At 36.3% G+C, this 20,498-nt stretch overlaps 2 protein-coding genes across 7 annotated transcripts in view; both read right to left on the reverse strand.

The window, feature by feature from the left end:
* Positions 1-374: 374 nt before the first annotated feature.
* On the reverse strand, positions 375-9,848 carry LOC110828890 (uncharacterized). The gene is made up of 8 exons (XM_022062035.2): positions 9,622-9,848; positions 7,905-8,024; positions 6,707-6,814; positions 5,553-5,707; positions 4,446-4,607; positions 3,451-3,669; positions 2,034-2,161; positions 375-1,097 (listed from the first exon to the last, which is right to left on the reverse strand). The coding sequence occupies exons 1-8, from the start codon at positions 9,775-9,777 to the stop codon at positions 877-879; spliced, it is 1,269 nt and encodes a 422-aa protein (XP_021917727.1). The 5' UTR covers positions 9,778-9,848; the 3' UTR covers positions 375-876.
* Positions 9,849-10,176: 328 nt separating this feature from the next.
* Ptp99A (Protein tyrosine phosphatase 99A) overlaps positions 10,177-20,498 on the reverse strand; it is a 726,502-nt gene continuing 716,180 nt past the window's right edge. For 4 of the 6 annotated variants that reach the window (XM_022062027.2, XM_022062029.2, XM_022062030.2 and 1 more), the window contains 8 exons: positions 18,701-18,850; positions 17,400-17,566; positions 16,225-16,522; positions 15,394-15,565; positions 15,036-15,163; positions 14,668-14,939; positions 13,547-13,682; positions 10,177-12,001 (listed from right to left, as the gene is read on the reverse strand). In XM_022062027.2, coding sequence (XP_021917719.1) covers positions 11,765-12,001; positions 13,547-13,682; positions 14,668-14,939; positions 15,036-15,163; positions 15,394-15,565; positions 16,225-16,522; positions 17,400-17,566; positions 18,701-18,850 — 1,560 coding nt within the window. In that variant the 3' untranslated portion in view covers positions 10,177-11,764. The remainder of the gene's footprint in view (positions 12,002-13,546; positions 13,683-14,667; positions 14,940-15,035; positions 15,164-15,393; positions 15,566-16,224; positions 16,523-17,399; positions 17,567-18,700; positions 18,851-20,498) is intronic. The other 2 variants (XM_022062028.2, XM_022062032.2) reach the window with 1 other exon arrangement.

Genomic DNA, 20,498 nt, shown 5'->3' on the forward strand with positions numbered 1-20,498 from the left:
TAATCAGTGGCATTGTAAAATAAGGGGCCACTAATTTTCATACCCCATCTTAGTATATTTTGCTGCTAACTTTCATTACCCAGTTGAAATAAGATCCAGAATACCGATCACAGTATGACAATAAGTTTTCTTACCTGTTTCGTACCAGGCAGTCTTCTTGAAGTACTCTCCGCCTACACTCGCCCCATCCCCGCAGAATAGAATTTTATAGGATGGGTTCGCAGTCATTGCAGACATCAAGCAATACTGAAAATTCCTGGTCTAATTTGAACTGACCTTGAAGGCTCGATGAGAAATTTATTTCCACCCATGGCAATACAGGAGGTAGGGATAGGTCAGACATGAGAAAAGGAAACATCACGGCACGGGCCGACTTTAATCACGTTTAATTTATTTGTAATTCTATTGTATCTCAGATTGATTATGAATGTCTGTGACACGAAAATGTAGAACAATTAAAACCATAATAAATAGTTTATACAAGGAACACCATTATAATCAAACCTCATTGTTTCGAGTCTTTCGTTGTACAAGTGTAATTCATACTCGGCTGCTTAACGAAAATAAGTTGGGGGGACGGGGGGTTTCTGTTGTTATTAAATCAAGATGTTAAGACCTCAATCATATTTTTCATATGTCAAGAAACTATTTAAAAAGTAGAAAAAATAATAAAATTCCCTGACGTATGAAGATTTTTTGCATGTAAAACTTGGTAGCTGTTGAACATAAATGCCATAGATGAAAGACGTATCTCTGCAAGACAATGATCCGAATAACACAAAAACCATAACTCGTGATATATCTTTAAAACAGCCAATGTTAATAATCAAATAATCCCCAGAAATTTACATTACTCCTGCCGCAAGAATTTCAATATCAACCCTTACAAATGTGTTGAGTGTAAGGCGGATCACTAGCAGCAATGGCACTTGGACGTCCACCCAAGTGACGATATTCCCACTCAGCAGCTCCCCAGCCTACAATGCCATTAACTGTGAAGCGTGCCATATGTTCAATTATACGTGCTTCCCATTCCCAGCCCATAAAGAACTCTGTAGACTCTATAGCATTAACTTGAACGTGATACTTTTCACCACCTGCGGAAAAGAAAAACACAATAATACCAACAACATTAAAACCCTAATTTGAATCCTTCTTCAGTTTTAATAACCAAAGTCAAACCATAAAAATACTAATTCAATCTTCGAATAGTTACACATTATCTCACATTTGTTATATATGTTCAACTAAAATACCGTAAAATCATAATAATCAAAAACTAACCTAACCTAACCTAACCTCACTGAATTCAGTTGAATAACTTCAGCTTCAACACAGTGAGCAGAGTGATGTGGTGATAAAAGTCTACACTTTTATTCAACAGGTACATGCCTCATCTCAATCTCTCGTTGCAAATTCTGGAATTAACCCCCCCCAAATCCTCTTTACTCACTATGTATGTCTTTAATCACTGAAATTGACTAATACGTATAAGAAGCAGCCAGTTTCAGACCCCTTTTTTTAAAATATCAGGACAGTCAAAATAAACTTCAATGAGAAAATAAGTGCAGTTCACTAAGATTCACAGCTGATAACTTCCGCTTGTTACATACAACAGAGTTTAAATGGTTCCCTGATTATCGTCAGATATCAAAAGTTGATGATTTTTGCAAAAACAATATTATTATCTTCTTCTTCGATGATGTGTTCACTCATCTATGGGTCATCACACGAAACATTTTTACAGAGCTCTTTGTCAGCTGTGTTATAAATGGGTATATCAAACCCTTCCTGTCCCAATACTAATATTACTAATTGTGTACAGGTGTTTTTATTATTTTTTTATGGGCTATATCTTATTTTATGCTGAGTTACATATGCATAAAAACTTTTCCCTCCACTCATTTGTTTCCAGATATTTTAACATTCCTCAGGGCAATTACTCACCAATGTACATTTCACATGTCAAAAACCCTGTATACTGAATCTCTCACATATATTATTTAATGAAGTTACACTAGAAAGAAACTTACCAGCTTGAAAGAAGAAGCTATAGTCAAGAGGAGGTCTTCCATTCTCACCATGACGTTCAAGTTTTAAGTCGCACCACTGAATTGGCACAAGAGTGCCATCTGGCTTGTACATGTACCCCAACTCCAGTCTGCATGGAAAATTAATTCATATTTTTGCTTATAAACTTTAGAACAAAGTTCTGAAAACATTTTAAGATGTAGGCCACATTCATCCTTTCTTAGCAACTTACAGGCAGTGTGGTTATAAATGACTACAAGCGATTAACACTTGATGACAATTTATTATCCTTTATCATGGAGGAATAGGAGATTTAAACCCTCATGCTATGGGGTTGTTGCTGGCTGGACTTTAACCTCGGGTTAATTATGTAATGGTAGCTGGCAGTAGCATAGCTACTGGTAGGACCTCCCTAGCCAGATTGGTCGAGGGGGAGAGGTCAGACTAAGACAGGTACCCTGGTCCTCCAGGTTGGGGGTTGGTCGCAAGGCTAACAACCTTGCACCGTAAAAAGGAAGATGTTTCGAAACCTCAATCAAAGCCTCGGATAAACGGACCTAACAGAGGACCGAATGGAAGAGGAGAATTGAGGAGGTCATGGACCGAATACAAACCGGAAAGCCATAGAAGAAGCTACTGTGTCACCAGTTAAATTGCATGTAAGTTACTACAAATAGATATTTTGGACAGATATGATGAAGCTGAAGATTACTGTCATGTGTAATAGGATTCATAATTTCCTGGCAGGGCAGTTTATTAACTCCTTTTTTTAATTTTAAGCACAAACTAGGAAGTCACAACAAACAAGACATACAGAATGTCAATAGGCAAATCTCTTGGAAAGTGACCACTTAAAAGATACCAGAGACAGAAGGTTTATACATGGACTTTAGAAACAAACGGCCATGTGTACTCATTTTTTTATTTCATATAATATGTCATCAGCAAACTATACTTAACTTAGTTCCTGTAACTCCTAAGTCTTTAAAGAGTGCACTTAAGAGTAGTGAGTGACCAGCCCACTGACTGCACAATTTCTACTCAATCCTGATTTGACTGCCAGAGCCATCTAGCAGTGAAGCAGTGAATCAGGAGAGACTTGGGTGAGAAATGGCTGCTGAATTTTGCTTTCGAAACATCTCGTATCATGCTCCCAAGGTTCTTTTACATCTACGACAAGGGACCGCCGGCTTTACTTCCCCCTCCTAAGAAAGTTGTGCTACGGATTTTTATCACCCTTAAAAATCCATCGACCTTGGCCGGGATTGAACCCGCGAACCTTGGGTCCAGTAGCAAGCATGCTAACCACTAGCCCACCAGTATAAATAATATTAATGTTAGTAGATATAAGAAGTAAATTACCTCTAATATGAATTCAAACCATGCATTTACTATTGTTTATAGAAGCATCATATTTACCTTGAAAAAACCAGTGGTACACATACAACACTGGCATTAATTCTTGCTCCATTTTCCAAAGTAATAAAATGAAGAGCGTAACGATGGAAATTGCACCATTCACGCTTGTGTCCATAACTGTGGTCCCTGAATCCATCAAGATGGACTGGATACTTGTTACCATTGATCTCTACATGACCTTTAAGAGACCCATATTGCTCGTAGTGGGACTGATGAAATCTGAAGGGGGAAACAAACAACTAATTTTTCATATGGCAGAGAATTGTTAACTCCTTCACAGTAAGTTTTTCACTAAACAGCTTATCCTCAAGCATCTAATCTTTACAGTGTTCTGAAAAGATTCAACATCTCCTACACTTTCACATTCATGTTGCAACTATTTGCTGACCATTCACCATCTTCTAGAGCCAAAGTTATGAAGTAATGTGTTCAAGCATTTGGATAATTTGTTGTTGATTTAGAATTAATAGCTTACAATGTGGTAACTTAATGATGCATTTACCCCTATTAACTAATGTCACATAAGAGGTCAAGAAAATTGTCTGATCTGACCATAACAGCCAGTTGCACTGTAACATTAGGGAGACGTGCCAATTCCACGTGCAGAACTCTATGTAGCGACCATAAATGGGAAATAATATTGCCACAGAAATCACAGGTTTTTACATATCTTCTTCTTCTTCTTCTACAGCTCTCTGGTCCATATTCGGTCCATGGCCTCCTCAATTCTCCTCTTCCATTCGGTCCTCTGTTAGGTCCGTCTATCCGAGGCTTTGATTGAGGTTTCGAAATATCTTCCTTTTTACGGTGCAAGGTTGTTAGCCTTGCGACCAACCCCCAACCTAGAGGACCAGGGTACCTGTCTTAGTATGACCTCTCCCCCTCGACCAATCTGGCTAGGGAGGCCCTACCAGTAGCTATGCTACAGCCAGCATACATATAACAATTTTAAAACACATTTAGAATTTAAAACAAATGTAAATCCACTGACTTACTCTTTGAGAGTGTTGAAATATTCCCGGTTCCATGGTTCTAGTGCTATAGCTCTAGCCACAGGAAGTGCATCCATATCTGTATCATAGTCAAAATATGGTAACGATGAAGTAAATTCTATATGTAGTGCCACATCATATAACTTCTCTGGGTTTCCATGCAACCTGTATTGAAATTTTAATCTCTGTTTAATAACTGATGAGAGGTCCATGTATTGACCAACATGAAAGATACCATAAAAGAAATTGGCCAACACAGATACTGAGGGGTAGGGGTACATTTTCCATCTATTGGCACAGCCCTAATGAAAAAGATGTCAAAGAAACAAAGACACTAACATTTTAGTTACAATAGATATAGTCACAGATACTGTAATTTTGTTTATCTTTGCAATTACTTTTGTGGGGGTACGCAGTGGCCACGCGGTCTGAGGTGTGGACCTTGTGCCGCTTGGTCACTGGGACCGCGGGTTCGAATCCAACTCAAACCATGGACGTTTGTCCGCATTTTGTGTGTTGTGCTGTCCTGTGTACAGGTAGAGGCCTTGTGACGGGCCTATCCCTCGTCCAAGGAGTCCTACCGAATGTCCATAGATCGAGCCAACGAAAATTTGGGACCCGCAGTGCTCAGGCACTTGAAGAACGGGTCGTTCCCAGTATCCCAGTATTACTTTTGTGATGGTGCAAAGAATAAGTGACGGGTGGTGAGGGATGCAAAAAACAACAACAATGAAATGGCTGACAAGGTATTATCATAAGCAACTTTTTACAAACTGTCATTTGATATTTATAATTAATTTAAACAATTCTAATGTCTAATAGCTTTCTTTCCTCATACTATACACACACACATTTCAATTGTTTATAAACAACTGATTCTTTATACTGAAGGTACATTTAAGAGATAAAACATTAAAATACTGCATACCTTACAATTGACTAACTGCTGGGTTTAATCTACCTAGTTACAAATTGGTTATTCATTGCTGTTTAAGGATGATGGAGGTTAAAACTGATTCCTGAATGACGAAGGATAATGTGAACGTGTGGCTAGACTGTCTGCTTCAATATTTTTTCTATTAAGCTCTGACATTGCTCATAATCACTTACTTCATTTTGCCATCATATTTTATGCTCCAGGACTTCATAGGTTTCAGAGGTTTAATCTGAATACCTTCTGCACCATAGTACTCTCCATCCTCTTCAGTGCGAAATGTAAGTGTATCTGGAACTTTGGGTGTCATGAGTAGTCCAATATCAGGCACCTGTAACAAATACAATACAATAAATGGTTTTAACAATCAACTGTTTACTTTGGAAATAACAAGAAATTTGAGATTCATTTACACTAATATCAGGTACCTGTTACAAATTAAATAACTGATGTTACAAGTTTAATTCTGTAAACTTTCCACACAGGGATTCATGAAATAAATTATGAATCCAACCTCTAAATTCCATGCATCAAATGTAAATGTTACACATTTTAAGTCAGATGTATACTCCTTCTTCTATGGCCTCCTCAATTCTCCTCTTCCATTTGGTACTCTGTTAGGTCCGTCTGTCCGAGGCTTTGATTGAGGTTTCAAAACATCTTCCTTTTTACCGTGCAAGGTTGTTAGCCTTGCGACCAACCCCCAACCTGGAGGACCAGGGTACCTGTCTTAGTCTGACCTCTCCCCCTCGACCAATCTGTATGCTACTCTGATACTAATGGCTTATGAGATAAATATGGCCTTGGGAAAATCAAATTTTGGGGTCATTGATTCAAATACTGTCTAGGGCATGGACATTTCTGTATATTTTTCATCACTACCACTTGTCCTGTTCATCCCCATACATCCCACACTTTGAAGGTTCTGCAATGTGCTAGTCTCAAAATACTAATATAAAAACTGGCTTAAGAATCTATGAAGTGTTTCTCAGTATTGAGAAAACCAAGGAATCAGAAAGACCAAATGCAGTGTTTGTGATTAATACTGCTTTATATTCCGCAAGTTCTGGGTTTGAGTCCTTCCTCCAGTAACTGACTTTCTTAACTGAGGATTTTTTTGCAATAAATCCAAGTAAATGCTAATATATTACTTCAAAACAGGCCATGACCACTTCCACGTACATTCTTCCCAGTTCATTATTCAGTCATTCTGTTTCTAGGCTATACAAACCATGCAGCTGAGATAGTGTCATTACACAAAATGAGAACAGAGAGCCAGGAAAAAATGTTTTAATAAGAACAAATTATAAAACTTCTGTATTTCACTCACCCTTAAATACATGAAGCCATTTACAACACCACGTGGTCGACGGGCAGTTCCAACAACCAGGTGGTATCCATCAGAGCTTGCTGCATTGAAGTATGAAGCATCAATTGCCTATTGATGGATGTTAACAGACAATTAATTCTGCTTTACATTTTATTTACAATTTTGCTGAAGTACGAATTTTCTTGCATAGTGAAACAAGATTTTACGATATTAAGCTACTATTACTGGAAAAGTTGAAATATATTTCACTATTAGACTCCTATGTAATTTATGAAAGAGACCCAAATATGGCCTCGCCTATTGAAAGTAAATATCAAATTTTAAAGTAAAAAAATTTGAAATTTAAGGTTAAGATCCTCAACCCTAGATGTTTTAATAGCTACCCTGTTAGTACCTCTGCACATGCGTACTCACACACATGCACATCGGTAAGACAAGAAGGAAGGCGGTAAGAAATAAATAATATTTTTAAGATTTATCTGTTGCATAACTTCATAAATATCTCTTGAATGATGCTGGTTATGCTTTCAAATCACAACTTCAGATGGCAGTAATACTGGCACTGACATGACCTCCTCTCGTATGACATTCACATTAACTGAATTCAAGGAACTTTTCAAAGAATTACTAGAGGAAGTAAGCAGCCAGCATGAATTGCTGTATGTTTACTTTTCCATCTGGAGATAGAACATTTTTGTATCAACACAACCTGAAAATTGTGAACACCTTTCTGATCATTTTATGTAATATGATTGACAATGCCTGTTCTCCATTTGGGTTTCTCTTAAAAAGAAACTGCACTGTAACAATTGAATTGCTTAACATGACAACCTTATGAATATGCATTCGTCAGCCAAAAACCAGATACTGTAATGCAGCAAAATATGACATCACATGGAGAAAAGTGATGATTGCTTCATGCATTAAATAGCTGTCACAAAAATAAATAGCAGTGGACACTGGTCAATCTATGTGTCATAAAAAATCAGTTACATCCATCTATAACCAGACCAGAGTTGGAAAAATGGAGACAGAAAAACTGGAAAAACATTATATTATGAAACACACACAATTTAAAGCGATTGATTTCTAACCTGATGTGGTCAGTTCTGTTGAAGCTGCCACATGTAGGAATAATTCACTGGTTCATATTCCTTGTAACCAATTTTGAGTTATCTACAACTACTCTTCTTTTTACCTTCGGATGGTCAGCTAATGGCTGCTGTTTATCCATATCTTCTGGTGAAGATCGAGCCTTGAAGCCATAGCCTGCATCCCTTGAATCCCGAACCTGTTTCCATTGCAATAAATTGATAATCTGCAATGAATAAAACGGTGCTGTATGGTGTTCATTGCTACCATGCTCGAGTTTCCATTCATATTACTAAAGTAATTTCCAACTGCATTCAGAATTCTGCTTATTCTGTAAAGGCAAAGCATATGTAAAGTTGCCTGTGAACCTAAGCGTCATGCTACAGAGGTATATATGAGTTGCAAAAGTAGACCGTGGGCACTAAATACTTGTGAGTTGTATGCTTTATCCCCAGGGAAATACTATTCAGTACTGAATGAACTAACACCTGTGAGGACCCCTTTCTCCGACAGGGATTTAAACCTCAATATTCAGTTCACAATAAGCCACTTAAAAACTATTCCAGATGTTTATTCTACAGCTTCATAATATGGCATATTCTTTATTCTGCCTTACAGCCATACATAAATCCTTGTAAGACACCACAAAAATTTCTTGTTAGAAAAGATATATATATATATATGTTTGCCTGTAAAGTGATTAAGTGAAGTATCTTGATGTAAAAAAAGGGCAATCCATGAGACTGTTATCTTCATACTTGCTGCCATGAGAACCTGAAATTTCATTTTGTAAACTTCTGTTTGTCCTTCAAATTGAGAAAGCCAAGCAACTCAGTGTCCTGATGATGGAGGCAGTACAAACCCCCAAAACATGATAACTACCATGAAACTACAAAGTGCAATATATCCAAAGGCTTTCATCTTTATTATATAATAAAATAAATAGAAACAAAAATAATAATACAAGATTTGACCTTCAAATAAAACTTTGTTTTCGGAAGCAAACTGATAATGCAACATAAGTTTCTTCATGAACCATTGTTTCTGAGCAAGGGAATTTCAGATAAAGAGGACTTCATTATGTCAGTTCATTTACTCCTGGTCACTGAACATTCGTAAGAACACTGATGACTGATTTCACTCAGTTTTATTATCATATTTTTTACATTATGCATATGAGCTGGCATAGCTCAGTCAGTATAGTGACTGGCTATGGACTGTACGACTGGGGTTTGATCTCCGACGGGGGCAGAGGATTTTTCCTCTAGGGCCCTCCCAGCATCCTCTACAATGGGTACCAGGGTCCTTTCCCGGGGGTAAAGCCGGCTGGGGCGTAATGCTGACCACTAACCCCCATCTAGTGCTGAGGTCAAGAAAGAGAGGAGCTATACCTCCATTCACCCCAAGCGCCTGTACTGCACGTAGTGGGACAAACTTTACTTTACTTACACTTGCACAGTTTACTTGCTGCAGGATATTACATAATAGGAACTCCATGATTTACAAAGGTTATCTAGTATTGTCAGGTCAGTGAAATATGAGGCCATGTATTAAGTACAACAGAGGTGAGGAATGTATGTACAGAACTTCGTGGGGAAACCAATCAGAACACTGAGGAGATGGAACCGAGTCAGGACTGTGTATAATGGAAATACTGAATCTTCTGATCAGTTACGTAATAATAATCTATATATTATTTTTGTACACAGTGTAGGATTTTACTGCCTTTCTCAGAGAGATGCTAATTTTCTTTGACATGCACGGCACATACAAATACTTGTTAATTAAATCAAATGAATCATATGTTTATGTATAAACATTACCTTCCTTGCCTTTAACATTACAAAAAATACTGCTAATTTCAAGAAATACCACTTTCCAGGTTTCTGATATATTCCAAATGTAGCTGGTTCATTTCCCTTCTGAAAAAACTTAATCACCACTACTGTGAAGACAGCAAGGCTTATGTACACCAACATGCTTGAACTAAGCAGCAAAGCAACCAACACAAGTGTTTCAAGCCAGTTACTCAAAACTTATCTATGAGCTTAAATAACAATGATAAGATAAATAAAGGTTTCAAACTACTTACTGTTTTTAAACTTCTGTCTCACTCTTCTTGTCAGTACTAGGATGCAATTACAAAAGATAAGTAAAAGTGCTATTCTGGACCCCAGCCAGCTTCCATTCCATTGGGGACTGCTATTTCCCCATGGGTAAAATGGCTGATGGCTCCACTCCACACATCTTACATGCCTTCATGATACGGTGTTCATACAAGGGCAACTTTACCTCTATCTATATCTGAAAGGAACTAAGGAATGGAACATATGAACACACAGGATACAGACAGCAAGACAGGATGAACACAACCCTGATTATTTGACAAATAAAGCCTTTTATTATATTAGCATGTCTTGAAATTGGAATAAGTTCACTGTCACAGTCGACTGACACACCATTAAACGGCTGTACAAATGTACGGGGAATGAATTCACTTTTCTTAACATGTAGTGAGACTATAACAGATCATTCTAGGAACACTTGGACATTGGGAACTGCAGCATTCAGACCCACCAGTATGTACATAGCTATATACAGTATAAAACACTCAGAAGGAAAATGACAAAAAAAATGCATCTTCCTAAAATAAATTCACTGACCTGGTATCATTTCCCAACTTGATTGTTAACACCAATATAAAAAGCTGAATTGTACTTTTTATACAATGAACTGTATATCAAATATGTTACGTGAAGATATCTTGTCACATTGCTTAATAAACTCTAATATCAGAGCTAAGATGTAGGCAGGATTCAAGAGATGGTTCACAATGATGTACGTTTAGAATGTGTTCCCACTACACTTCGACTGTCGCTAGTTCAGAATGCGAGTCTCGCTATGGAATACAGACTGCATTTGTACTTGTACTCTCTTAATTCAAATGGAAATGAAGTTAAGATCAGGTTCCAGTTCCATCGAAAACAGCGAAGAAAAAATTCTACCATAATGAAAGAACAAGAATACTAGGCAAACATAAATCACACATACTTTGTACTGAGTAAATGAAATTATGTTCTTATTTCGTGGAAAGTAAGAAGTTTACATCTAAACATCTCTGGTTCTCCAATCATTACTGATAAGGAATTATGTAGTCAATCATCTAACATAAGACTACAGTGATGTTGGTTAACTTACATCTGAATATGAACATGAGAAAACGATGCTACATCATCAATTTCCACGGCTGTCATAGCCAGTCAGGCCCACATTCCCCTCCTTAGCACTTCCACCCCTTTATTGAGCCAAAACGTTGTCACACACCAGCATTCCTGGACTAGAAACTACAAGATTTTTTAACTGCAACAAATGACTAATAAAGTACAGTCGGTGTGAGACACCTAGTTCACCGGTACACGCAACCCAGTGCACAGATTATGAGTTGTGACAACACTAACAAAACATAAAGACATTGTGTGTTTCATATATAGATATATATATATTTTTTGTATGCGATGGAGGTGTCCTAATTGTCAAATCATGGGACGTATGAAAACCTGGATTCCCTTAAGAGATTCACAACATCACACACAATGCCATCCAAAACACAAAAACCAAAGTGACTACACAAAGATATACATACGTACAAATGCAACACTAAGGTTAAATGCACCAATGGACAACTATTTCTGTTGAACAACATATTTGGTTTCTTCCCAAACATCACCCATTTTTGACATCGTTGTCAACTTTCCACATGTCTGCACTTGTCACGTAAGATAATGCTTTATGGTCCACATGACTTCCTGGCATCAAGAAATTCTGAACACTTTTTAAAAAACTGTTATATTAATATTTTTTTGGCAAATAGCCATGCTTTAACACATGGTCTTTGTCCCTCACTGAATTAAGTCTTCTATTAACCTATAATATATCACCAGAAAAAACACATTGCCCAAGAACACCTTAAGCAAGTGCATCACGTCCACCTATTCCTGCCTCCATGCCTTCTGGAGGCACCCGTACACTCCCGTTTCCTTGGCCCGGCCCATTTCCATTGCCGACAAACCCATTGATGTGACCATTTGCTGTAAGGTACAAATCTGGGGGGGCAGGCGTGGGGGCAGGCGGTGGAGGGGGGATCGTGTTTGTCACACTGCTAGCCACTGCCTCCAGGGCACGGTAGAGAAGGAGATAATCATCCTGCAACAACAAAACAATTCCAATTATTTGTCTTCAAGATGAAGCAAAGCAGTAAGGAACTACAGAGACAGACAAAACTAATTAAGCTACATGAGCTTTGGATATGTCAAACTGAGGAATTTGTGAACCATAGCCAGATACTTCCTGTGCTGTCTGTCCGAACTTATGTGTCTATGGAATGTTTCTCTGAACTGCATTTTTCGCAGTCATTACAATTTGGTGCTTTCCCCCCCTTTAACTAAATTTGATTTTGATTGCATAACTGTATGTGTAAATGAAACCTGTAAGTTTTAGTTGTATTTTTCTGGACCTCCAAATTTAACACATCACAGTGCATAGCCCCTGGTATACCCTAAAAACTGAGACTTCCTCATTTGTTAAATTTTTGTCAGAAATACTGCATCATACCTATTGCGTAGCAGAAAGCAAAGATAATATCTTTCACAAACATGACGCATCTAAACTACAAACTCGATAATACCTTTGTTTAAAAAGGGGAAGAGGAACAGCTGTGAGAACTACCTGGGCTTTAGTTTACTAGCCACTAGCTATAAAATATATGCAGAAATATTAAATAAGAGGCTTATGAAAATCTCAGATATCATAATGTTGGAAGAACAGAATGGTTTTAGAAAGGGACGATTTTTATCATTTGTCAAATCACAGAAAAACACAGGGAATTTAATCTTGAGACACAAATTGCTTTTATTGACTATGAAAAGGCTTTTGACAGAGTAAACTGTGCAACACTCTGGCAAATTATGGAGAGGTAAGGCTACCCACAACATTTAATAAGTGCCATTAGGTCTCTATACCAAAATACTACAATAATTTCAGATATAAAAGGAAGTTATTCAAAAGATATTAAAATTAACCATGGAGTATGTCTGTCTCCAACCTTATTCAACATCTACTTAGATGATGTCATCCGAGAATGGAAGACGAGAAGCAATCCCCTTAAATAACATAAGCAAAAACTACAATTTGAAGACATCAATAAATAAAACTAAAACAATGACTTTTAAAGGGAAATATCCAGTTTTAACAAAAATTGTAATAGATGATAAAACTTTAAATATCTAGGCTATGACATAACATTACTGGAGGAAACAGACATAGATAACAAGATTAAAACTTCGAAAATATGTGTGGCACTATCAGGCAAACACTTGAAGGGAAAACTCGGAAAGATACACAAATAAAATTTTATCAAGTAATGGCTGTTCGTGCAGTACTATATGGAAATGAATGTTGGACAGTGAGGAAAAGAGACATACAAAAATTACAAACAGCATTAATGTGATTTTTAAGATCTGTAAAGGGATGAACTAGATTGAACAAAATCAGGAATTAAGATATAAGAAAAGATTTTGGAGTATTTTCAATTAATGAAAGAATAAGAAGACACAAACGAGATTGGCTAGAACATGTAGAAAGGATGGAAGTGGGACAAATACTGAAACAGGCCCTTTGGTATAGATCCAAAGAAAGAACAGATCCTGAAGACCACGCGGAAGGTTGATTTCACAGAAGCACTGCACGTACCTGACACTTCCAGATCCCTGGACGCTTGTTATGATACAGCTTGGCATACATGTATACATCCACATGATTTTCATACTCTAGCTGCTTGTTTAGTGTTGTAAGACAACAGAAAACGGCTGCTTCCGTTCCTCCATACCTACAAAATATTCCCATTCACAAACCAATCATATTATTTATGGTTTTTGAGTTAGTATGTCAAAAGTTATTTAATGATGGAGTGAAAATGGTACAATTTAAATTTGACCTTGTTTCATGTCTACTTATTAAACACAATCTGAAAATCAGCTGATAAAAATCAAATTATATTGAAAATGACAGTACATAGTTAGTACAGAGTTACAACACAATCTTCGGAATAATTTACTGTTAATTTCAAAACTAGGATTTGTCATTCAGATGTGATGTTATCAAGTATTGTCTTTATAAAATCTGCAGGCAAGCATATGTGTATAAAGTTCTGTATCAAACTAGGCAAAAGAGTTACAGAGATCTGTTAATACTCGCCTTTAGAGAGGACACAAAAGGCAGAACCTAAAATATTTGAGTGGCTTTTGAAGTTCAAATGTTGAATGACTTATACTGAAATAATAAAATTCTCTTGGGCTATCAGCCATTTCAAATGGTAATAACTTAGCAAGGTTTTACCATTTGACATGGCTGATAGCGTGTGAGGATTTTATTAATTTGGTTCACTATTAACACAGCAGCAAACTAAATCAACGAGAAATAAATTCTGAATGGTTCTGTGATAGTATAATATGTATCAGATGATGGACAAAGCCTAAAAATCAAACAATCCAGACAGCCAGAAACCATTAGACCAGTGGTATTCAACCTGGGGTACACGAAATATAAAAAAAAATATGATAAACACTGAATAATCAGTAATGTAATTTATTTAATTTATTTTAGATGTAGATTATATACTATGTATAACCTGAATTATACACCAACAATTTTGGGTGTACAAAGTTGAAGAGAAATTATATCTGGGGGTATGCGAACAAAAAAGGATGAATACCACTGCATTAGACAGTCTTCAATGTGACTTGATTAAAGCATATATGACGAACAGATACGTCATTAGCAAATGATACTTAAATTGTATTATTAAACTTTACCTGTCCATCACTATAATGGGCCCATTTTGATATTCAAGATGCCATTCCTGGACTAGGTTGATGAGTTCAAACAAGGAAATGATGGGACTACAGCTGTGTGGCCAATTAGCACAATGTATCATGTGTACTGCTAGTTCATAGTCATCCTGCAGTGACTGAAGTGTGAAATCACGTGTAATGTAGCCACCATGATCAGCTTCCTCTACAAATTTCACTCTAAAATTTTCTGCTTCCATTTCTTCATGTGCTACTGGCCAGAAAATGCCAAATTCCTGGAAAGAATAAAGCATACTATAAATGTTCTGAGACTAAACAACCAGCAGAATTCTGGCAACGTCATTCTGTTTCAGAAATATGCTTTATCAAACCTGGTCATCTAAACTGGAGAGCATGACAATAGTTTGCGCATTATGATCCCAAACCATCTGCCAGAAATCTTGTGCAGTCGCTTCAAGTGGATGCTGAGTGATTATAAATTCTCGCAACTTGTGGAAACCTGTAATAACAAAGGAGATAAAAATATTTATTTTTGTTTTCTATATTACTTCTAATTAAATGTTGAGTGAAACAGACATTAATTAGGAAAATATAAAAAACTTTAATTATACATTTAGCAGGGAAATTCAACCACGTATTATTGGCTTTGTATTTGTATTGCTGGCTGAATAAATTAAATTTAACTGATTTGAACTTATAAATGACAAGGCATTTCACCACAAACTGTACCTTGAAACCATGTAGCATTTATGTAGTTACTCCCATCAACTCCAGGTTTTGGAGTTAGATGAACCCTGCCACTTTCTATCGGTAAAAGATCTAATGTACGATTTTTCAGTTGGTTGCACGGTTTGTTGGCAGAAATCAGGTTAAAATCCTTTGGCTGGAATGATGTTACAAGCTAAAAGGAAAGAGATTAACTTATTTTATTTATATATTAAAGATAAATGCCATCATTTTCATGGAAAGACTGGGGGGGGGGAATTCTTCTATCAGAATAAGAAGAATCTAGGCACCAATATCTTGCTATCAGGCATGCTCCTATCTATAACAAAATTATATAACCATTTTAAAGTAAATACTATTTTCAATCCATCATTCCATTGACAACAATAACAACTATGACACAACAATTTTATCAAATAGTTAGTTTATTAATTTATGTAACAAAGATAACGCAACCATAACGTTTATGCAGCAAAAATATACTAAACAAATGCTTACATTATGTGGTATTACAATTCTGAGGAATTGTTTGAATTACATAACATCACAATTTTAATTCCTCAAAGACAAATAACAATATGAGAGAGAGAGAGGGGGGGGGGGGGCCAATATATTCACATCATTTATGTACCTAATAAAGGTTTAACAGAAACCTACAGCAGTACCAAAGATTAAGAATAAACATAAATCATAACATCACACTATCTGCTCCTATGAATCACACACGAAATTACCATAATATTTGTCTGCGTAGATACAAGTTCTCCTTCGTGTATTAATTTCAGTCTTCATATATAAAACACCTATGAATAATTTAGTTTCCTAACCACTTACCTTAAATTGGGTCTCAAGCATTTTCCACGGTTCTGTTTTTTCTTCGAGGGCATCGCTGGCTTGCAGACTGTGAATGTAGCGTGAAAGATAAGCTTGATTGATATTTGTCTCGCCACTCTCAATTGCTTCAAGTAGTGCGTCATGGATGAATATATACTGCTCCTCTGTCTGGACCAGGAAGTTACGTTGTGTGCGAATATGGCGCAAAAATCCAAAAATGTTCACTTCTCCCTTGCTTCTGATTTGCTTTAACATCGCGTCTAGAACTATATAGGTACCTGTTCTGCCAACACCAGCACTGAAAACAAAATTAATGTCAAATACTACATACTGTCCCATACTTAATGCTTGCATGTACTTTATTAACATGTATTGTTCGTAATATTCATATATTAGTACAAAGATTCTCAGCCAGTGATAAGAGTTATATCTCTTTAATTCCATTACTCTGTTTTAAAAAATAGATTCATGGAACAGTCAAATACTTATAAATCCATACCTGAAACTAAAATATCTCGATAAGTATAAGTTATGTACAATTTAAAAAAGAGACAATTTTTTTCACGTACATAAATTTTAAAAATGAGGAAGCACATTACTAATTTAAAGTGTTTTATCCTGTGTAGGACAGTTCAAAATATTTCGTCTTCCCATCTGATTTCTAAGAACCTGAAAATTAAAGCATACAAAACAATAATTTTGCCTGTTGTTTTGTATGGGTGCGAAACATGATCTCTCACTCAGAGGGAGGAACACAGATTGCAGGTGTTTGAGAATAGGGTGTTGAGGAGGATATTTGGGCCTAGGAGAGAATACGATGGGGCATGGAGAAAACTGCATAATGATGAACTTACAAATTTGTACTCCTGCCCCAGTATTGTCAGTGTGATTACGTCGAGAAGAATGAGATAGGCGGGGCATGTAGCGCGCATGGATGGGACAAGAGGTGTGCACCGGGTATTGGTTGGGAAGCCTGAGGGGAAGAGACCGCTGAGGAGACCTAGACGTAGATGGGAGGATAATGTCAGGCGGGATCTATGGGAGATAGGAGTTGAAGGAGATTGAATTTTATTGGCCCAGGACAAGGTCCGGTGGAGGGCATTGGTGAGGTCGGTGATGAACCTTCGGTTTCGGTAAGCCATCTAGTTAGTTAGTTATCCTGTGTAGGATTCTACCTGCAGTGGACAATGATTGGGCCAGCATCCACAGGACTGGCAGCTGATGACTTCTTCACAAAACTGAGAACTGGCAATGGGTGATCAGGAGTACCATGATCTGGCCAGTTTGTGTAGTGATATTGATATACGAAACGTTCAGCCATGACTTGCTTCTTTTTCTTAATCTGTAACACAATCTGTATGTCAATATCAAACCAATTTAAGTGAGATTATGACTATAATAATGCAACAAAACTAAATATAAACCAAAAATATTAAGGCTTATGGGAGTCGTATTAATTGAAGGATAGATTGACTCTGGAGGGAACTGAGAGGCACAGGCGAGTTAGGAGGAATAGATGTGGAAAAGTATTCTGCTGAAACAGATTAAATTCTGTATTACATTGACTGCACTAACAAAACTGAGATATAAAATTAATATGAAACTTCTGTACATGAATATCTATAAATACCTTACATACAGACTGAAACTCCCTCTTTATTATGGCGAGAGCTGCCATAAACATGTATATCTGTTCTATTATTGTAGTCTTACAGAACAATATCCCTGGCTTTTCACTACTAATTTAACTTAAATTCTGCTCGTTCAGACAGCCCATCTAGTAACAGCTGCTGATACACTGTGTAAGGGTGTAATAAAATTTCTAAAAATTTGATTGCACAGCTAAAATCTATGCCATTGCACACGTGCAAAATGGCAGCACACCTAGCACTGATGGGGTACAGACACATGATATTACAGCCAGACTACGTCAAATTGTCTGAAGACCTACGTGTGCAGATTTTGGTCAATCAAGATTTCATCCAAACTACAGACATGATGGACACTTCAGTCAATTAATATATGATGGTAACATATACAGTAATCAGCCAAGAGTGTAAGTACAGTAAGTAGTTGGGGTGATCCATGAATTCAACATCTGGGCAAGGGAATAAAAGGGGTGGGATGGATAGTAGATAAGGAAAAATATACTGTCCATACTATAAATTTTAGGGTACATGAATTATTTTGGATGTTTCCCAATATGTAACACTGAAAAAACTAAATGCATAGAGGTGTGTCAATACATTAGATATAAATTAAAAACTGTTATATTTCATGGTCAATTATCACACATATGCCTGAAATTATTTTGAAACGTGAGTATAGTTTTTATCAGCATGCATTTTTTAATGCAAAGCATGGTTCATTACTAAGTTATGTAGGCATATGACTTCATCAAATGAGAAATGTAATTTATGAAATAAACCAACATAATTTTATATTCACTTATATTATTATAAAGGTGTGTTATTACTCTGATACAGTTGTGGCTGCTCACCCGTAGGTGTCGTATCTGTAGAGTGCGAACTGTGTACGTTGCCATAACATCCTCCTTCACCAACTTCACTTGTATCACTCCATAAGTTTCCACCCCTTCTTTAGGCCAATACATATCACATTTTCTCTGAAAGAAATACACAGTGAATTAGTATGAAGCCCAGTTCATTCTTACACATACAAATCAAAACAATCACAAAATTTTAAGTTAGAGCATACCAAAATTGTGCAAACTTTTATTTAAAGTCCATAATATTACAATAAATTAAATTCTGAACATGTCTCTAGTTTTCACAATTTTAATAACAGCAATTAAGAAATATATGATCCAAAATTTTAAATATTTGGTAATTAAATAATATAGAAAAACTGTACAGACCTCTTATAATAACACAATAATATTGGCTTATGTTGGAACACACTGCCATATAAAAAAAGAAATTCCATTTACTGTACACATAGCACATATTTATAATGTTATTCTGTCCTGAAAGTAATATGTAACTATGCAGACATACCAGTTTGCAAATTATTTATCAAATAGTTTAATATCATTCAACAACACTTTCTACTGTATTATTTACATTTCTTTCCAAAGTTGCTGGATTTAATTACATTATTTCAAAATAAATTTTAGCAATGTCTCAACACTTAACAACACCTACTTAAGAATAAAACTGACATAGTTTTATATTGTGATGGAATTTTGAGTAATTTATTTGTGCAAACTGGTCAATATGTTACTTGGTACTGGTGGCAAGCAGAAAAGTCAAATTGGTTCAGCTACCAAGCTTTCCCACTGCTTAAAAACATGCAGTGCAAATTTATTTACAGCATTTGAAATAGTAGTTCCAAATACACTTTTTAATCCTCTTGGGTCCTTTCTAGATTATTTATGACACCTATGACAATTTCCAAAAATTTTCTACCTTAACTAGTTTTACATAGGGGCAGGAGGAATAGCATTTGGTATCTTATTTAATTATGCTTTCTTGACTGCACAGATCATGCCGTATTGAATGGTAAGACTATTTCATTTGAAATGTAAGGACACTGTACTGAAATGTGTGGGGATGAAATGTTTTACAAGTGTCTAAAATAAGGAAACTACTGGTGAAGATACAGTCTCTTGACACAGAGGTAGGGTTACTGATGATGTTAGGTTTAGGTGTCCCGTTCTGGTAAAAATATATACAAAGAGGCCGTTTTTATGAATTGCAAAGAGGTTAAATCTTCTCTCTCAAATTATAATAATTGAGTTTATTTATGATTTCATGGTCATTATAAGTTACAAAGAATAAGGGTTTAGAAATACTAAATTGTTTCTACGATTTTGTTTTAGAACGCAAGCATAAATTCAAATTTCCAAAGCTAGCTCACCATTACCAACCAACAGTAAGATTCAACTGTCTGAGTAACACCACATTCAGAACTTACACTTCCAAATGCCAGCATAAAAGAATTGAAACTTTTCTTTTATATCAAGCAATAATCATACTGGGACATCTCGCTCTCATCATCATCATCTGAAGAAAAGTTATTAGCAAATCAATCTCTTCATACAATACAAGACAAGACAGAAACACATCTGATGGCTATCATTTTGGCTTGGAGGTTACACATCCATAATGTGCAATTATGCCATGTCAATTATGATCCAAGCTTGACACTTTCATGTCAGTCTCATGCCCACACATCTTGTATCTGGCATGCCTCAGATTAACCTTTGTTAACTCAAACTAGTTCAACTGGGGTGTCATTCGGAGGCCATTATG

This window comes from Zootermopsis nevadensis, unplaced genomic scaffold (assembly GCF_977971745.1).
Source record: "Zootermopsis nevadensis isolate Lab colony 2312 unplaced genomic scaffold, Znev_1.0 Znev_ptg000025l, whole genome shotgun sequence".
Classification (NCBI taxonomy): Eukaryota; Metazoa; Arthropoda; class Insecta; order Blattodea; family Termopsidae; genus Zootermopsis; species Zootermopsis nevadensis.